This window comes from Mus caroli, chromosome 9 (assembly GCF_900094665.2).
Source record: "Mus caroli chromosome 9, CAROLI_EIJ_v1.1, whole genome shotgun sequence".
NCBI lineage: Eukaryota > Metazoa > Chordata > Mammalia > Rodentia > Muridae > Mus > Mus caroli.
Window position 1 is genome coordinate 14,425,102 of NC_034578.1, and position 4,156 is coordinate 14,429,257.

The following is a 4,156-nucleotide window of genomic DNA, read 5'->3' on the forward strand; positions in this document are numbered from 1 at the left end:
TTCATGGGCATCTCTTTCTTTAGGTTTGGGAAGTTTTCTTCTATAATTTTGTTGAAGATATTTGCTGGCCCTTTAAGTTGAAAATCTTCATTCTCACCTATTCCTATTAACCATAGGTATGATCATCTCATTGTGTCCTGTGTTCTCTATGGAATCTTCTGCACCTGAGATTCTCTCTTCCATCTCTTGTATTCTGTTGCTGATGCTCGCATCTATGGTTCCAGATTTCTTTCCTATGGTTTCTATCTCCAGCGTTGTCTCACTTTGGGTTTTCTTTATTGTGTCTACTTCCCTTTTTAGGTCTAGTATTCTTTTGTTCATTTCCATCAACTGTTTGGATGTGTTTTCTGGTTTTTCTTTAAGGACTTCTACCTGTTTGGTTGCGTTTTCCTGTTTTTCTTTAAGAACTTGTAACTCTTTAGCAGTGTTCTCCTGTATTTCTTTTGGTGAGTTATTAATGTCCTTCTTGATGTCCTCTACCATCATCATGAGATATGCTTTTAAATCCGGGTCTAGCTTTTCGGGTGTGTTCGGGTGCCCAGGACTGGGCGAGGTGGTAGTGCTGCGTTTTGATGATGGTGAGTGGTCTTGGTTTCTGTTAATAAGATAATTACATTTGCCTTTTGCCATTTGGTAATCTCTGGAGTTAGTTGTTATAGTTGTCTCTGGTTAGAGATTGTTCCTCTTGTGATTCTGTTAGCCTCTATCAGCAGACCTGGGAGACTAGCTCTCTCCTCTCAGTTTCAGTGGTCAGAGCACTCTCTGCAGACAAGCTCTCCTCTTACAGGGAAGGTGCACATATATCTGGTGTCCGGATCTCCCTCCTGGCAGAAGATGAAGGCCCGAAACAAGACCTGTCCCAGAAGCTGTGTTGCTTTGGCCTGTCACTGAAGCTGTTAGCTTCTGTAGTCCACACTCTCACCTGCACAGACTAGTCTCGGAGGGATTTGGGAACCAAGATGGCTCCCCCAGGTGCACCAGCAAAGCCCTCCCGGCAGGGCAGATACCTCTCCTCTGGCAGGGAAGGTGCCCAGATATCTGGAGCCCAAAATGGGGTCTTTCTCAGAAGCTGTCCTCTAGGGACCTTGGGGGTGTCTGCTGACTCTGCACCCAGGTGACCAAGTGCTGTCGCTGATCAGAAGGGACTTAGGACCCTGGTCAGGGCGGGTTTCCTGCTTCTCTAATGCTGTCTCAGGTCCTGCACGATTGGATCGGAACAGAAGTTGTGTTCCACTCACTGGTGGTCCTAAGATCGCATGGAGAGTCCTCTAGGGAGCCTTGGGGGTGTCCGCCGACTCTGCGCCCAAGTTGACCCCGTGCTGGTGCCGACCGGAAGGGCGAAGATACATAAGCTTAAAAAAAAAAAAATCTCAGCTGGGGCAGTGGTGGTGTATGCCTTTAATCCCAGCACTTGGGAGGCAGAGGCAGACTGATTTCTGAGTTTATGACCAGTCTGGTCTACAGAGTCAGTTCCAGGATAGTCAGAGCTACACAGAGAAACCCTTTCTCAAAAAATCAAAACAAAACAAACAAAATTCTTCATAACCATTAGTAGATTTCATCCTGTGTTTAAACTTTAACTTTGTTTTCAAAGGGAAGTCTCACAAGAAGTATGATACTCAACAAATTACAGAAGAGAAGAGAGACCCAGGTTGCCCCGAAGAAGATAAAGGCCAAACATAGAACTGGTGTTACTTCCAAAGATTCCATGAGGATGACCAGTTGCATCTTTGCAAAGCCAGTGACCACAATAACTTCATACCCTGAGAATGAAACCAGGTACAGGAGAGAAGAAGATAAGCTGACAAAACCCAAGCAGCTCTGTGCACTTAAGAGACTGCAGAAACATCAAGTTGGAGAGAATAAACAGGACCTGTCATGTCAATTGAAGCTTACAAACACTGTAGAAAGAATTGCACTGGGAATGCAGGATGAAACTAATGACCAAAGTGGTGTTAAGGATCAGCTTACTCCTGGAGAAGTTACCTCTGTCCAAATCCCATACTTGGAAAAGAGTGAACAAGTGGCTTTTCAGCAGCCACCATTTTTCTCCAGTCCAGGGGTAACGATGCCAGTGTATCTTCAACTGTCACCATCTCACTTCATCCAAGAAGTAACTGTTGCAGACATTCTGAGTCAGACCTGGAAGATAAAGAAAGCCAGGAAGAGACTGGCAGTAGCCTTGGAGGCAGACAAATTTGCCAGGCAGGCAGAGAACATGGGGGAGCAAAGATGAGTGGAAAACAAGTGTTGAAGCCTCTGTAAGTTCTTGAAGAAACTTTTTTGTTTTGGTTTTGGTTTTGGTGTTTTGGCTTTTCAAGACAGGGTTTTCAGATGTAACCCTGGTTGTCCTAGAACCCTGTCTCTGCTTCCAGAGTTTTTAAAGGCAAGTGCCACCATCACCAAGTATTACTTGTATGTCTTTAAATAACAAATTTAACATACCCAACTTACTCCTTTTTAAGCTTTTGGAAAGGCAAAAGATATAAGCAGTAGTGTTTTAAATAATGGTGTTTCCAGTTTGGATAGAAATGTTATGTAAGAGAATTCACGTGGAAACATCCTTTTGGTCAGTTGTGATCCACAGTAGGACTCTGGGATAGATTCAACAGCAACCCACAGAGCAAAGGATAAGCCTTAAATTATAGAATTCAGATGAGAAGGATGTATGTATTTAGCAGCTAGTTTTGTGAAGCCTACTAGGTAGTTACAAAAGTTTAACTTAGGCTAAGCAGGTATTGTGGCCTTGAGACCTTGAATTTAAATTTCTGTTGCTCTCTACCATGGGACTGCTACTTGCTAGGTGTTCAGGTTTAAGTTTAAACCTCTGGTTACCTCAGGTCTGGGAAGGGAGAGAAGCCTCAGCAGGGATGCTAACTTGCTCTGTAGTGATATGTCTTAAATCATTTAACAAGAAGACCTGCTTATATTAAGTTTACTGGGAGCAGAGCTCTTTCCTCAAAATTGTTCAATTTCAGGTTACAATTTTTTAAAATTTGGTGATTGTTGGTGTCTCACTATGTGTGTCAGGTGGGCCTTGAATTTGATCCTCCCAGTATAGCCTGATGAATGCCATGATTACAGGCAAGAATCCCATACCCAATTGTCGCTATTTTTATTCACTTTCAGTCTTTAAGAATTATCTAGCCTCAAGGGTTATTTATTGTTTTATACTAAGTATTTAAATTGTTAACACTAATATTAATGAACAGTGACCCATGTGCTACAGCTTTCTACACCATTATCTGGGGACTTGTTTGGTTTTGTGGAACTCTCTGTTGCAATCCTAAATTATCAATAAAGGTTTTCATTTTAAATACAAGTCCAGAGAATCTTTTAAGTGATAGTAATTTAATGACATAACGATATTATTATAGATGCTGTTATACCTGTCATCTATACTAGCTCTTTATTATGAGCTACAAGTCCATGTCTTAAAGCTAATCTTAAAATAAATTCATGTTTTTATATAAAAAGTAACATAAGGTTACTTGCATGCAAGACCATAACACAGCTGGGTGTTGTAGCACACACTTTTGATCCCAGAAGTGGCAGGCAGAGCTCTGTGAGTTTGAGGCCAATGTTATCTATGGAGCAGGTCCTAAGAGAGAAAGAGTTTAACAGAGAATTCCTGACTCCAAAAACCTGTACTTTGACATACTTACTTATACCCCACTATCACAATCCTTCTAGTCCTAGAGATCTTTTTTCCTCCATTCATTTCCAATTCTTTCAAGTCCTCATTATATTTTTGATTCTATGTATCTATAAAGTCTAGGTTTCACAAACAAAACATGTCTTTGAGACTTAAGTATCCGAGAAGAAATTTTTCAGTGACACACCTTGATGTTGAAAGATCCTGACAGAATGTAAAAGGTCACAGAATCCCTGAAATTGGCAAAATAGATTTCATTGTTTTTTTTTTTATTATGTATTTTCCTCAAAATAGAAGTAGCTTTGATAGAACCTAGTGAGGAATCCCCCATTCAATTCCCGATTCAGCGTGCACCCAAAATAATCACAAAGGACCATCTTGATGTAATTACATGAGGTCGTTTAATGATGGAGCTCTCAACCGGCATGCATCCCACACAAGAGGAGATAACGGATGTCAGCCACGAGGCTCGAAAGCTAGGGGTTTTTATGGGGTAAGGGG

At 41.5% G+C, this 4,156-nt stretch overlaps 1 protein-coding gene across 1 annotated transcript in view; it reads left to right on the forward strand.

The window, feature by feature from the left end:
* Window positions 1-3,485, forward strand: part of LOC110302547 (methyl-CpG-binding domain protein 3-like 2B) — a 13,875-nt gene extending 10,390 nt beyond the window's left edge. Inside the window, exon 3 of the mRNA XM_021173356.1 lies at window positions 1,595-3,485. Coding sequence (XP_021029015.1) covers window positions 1,595-2,236 — 642 coding nt within the window. The 3' untranslated portion in view covers window positions 2,237-3,485. The remainder of the gene's footprint in view (window positions 1-1,594) is intronic.
* The last annotated feature ends 671 nt before the right edge of the window (window positions 3,486-4,156 follow it).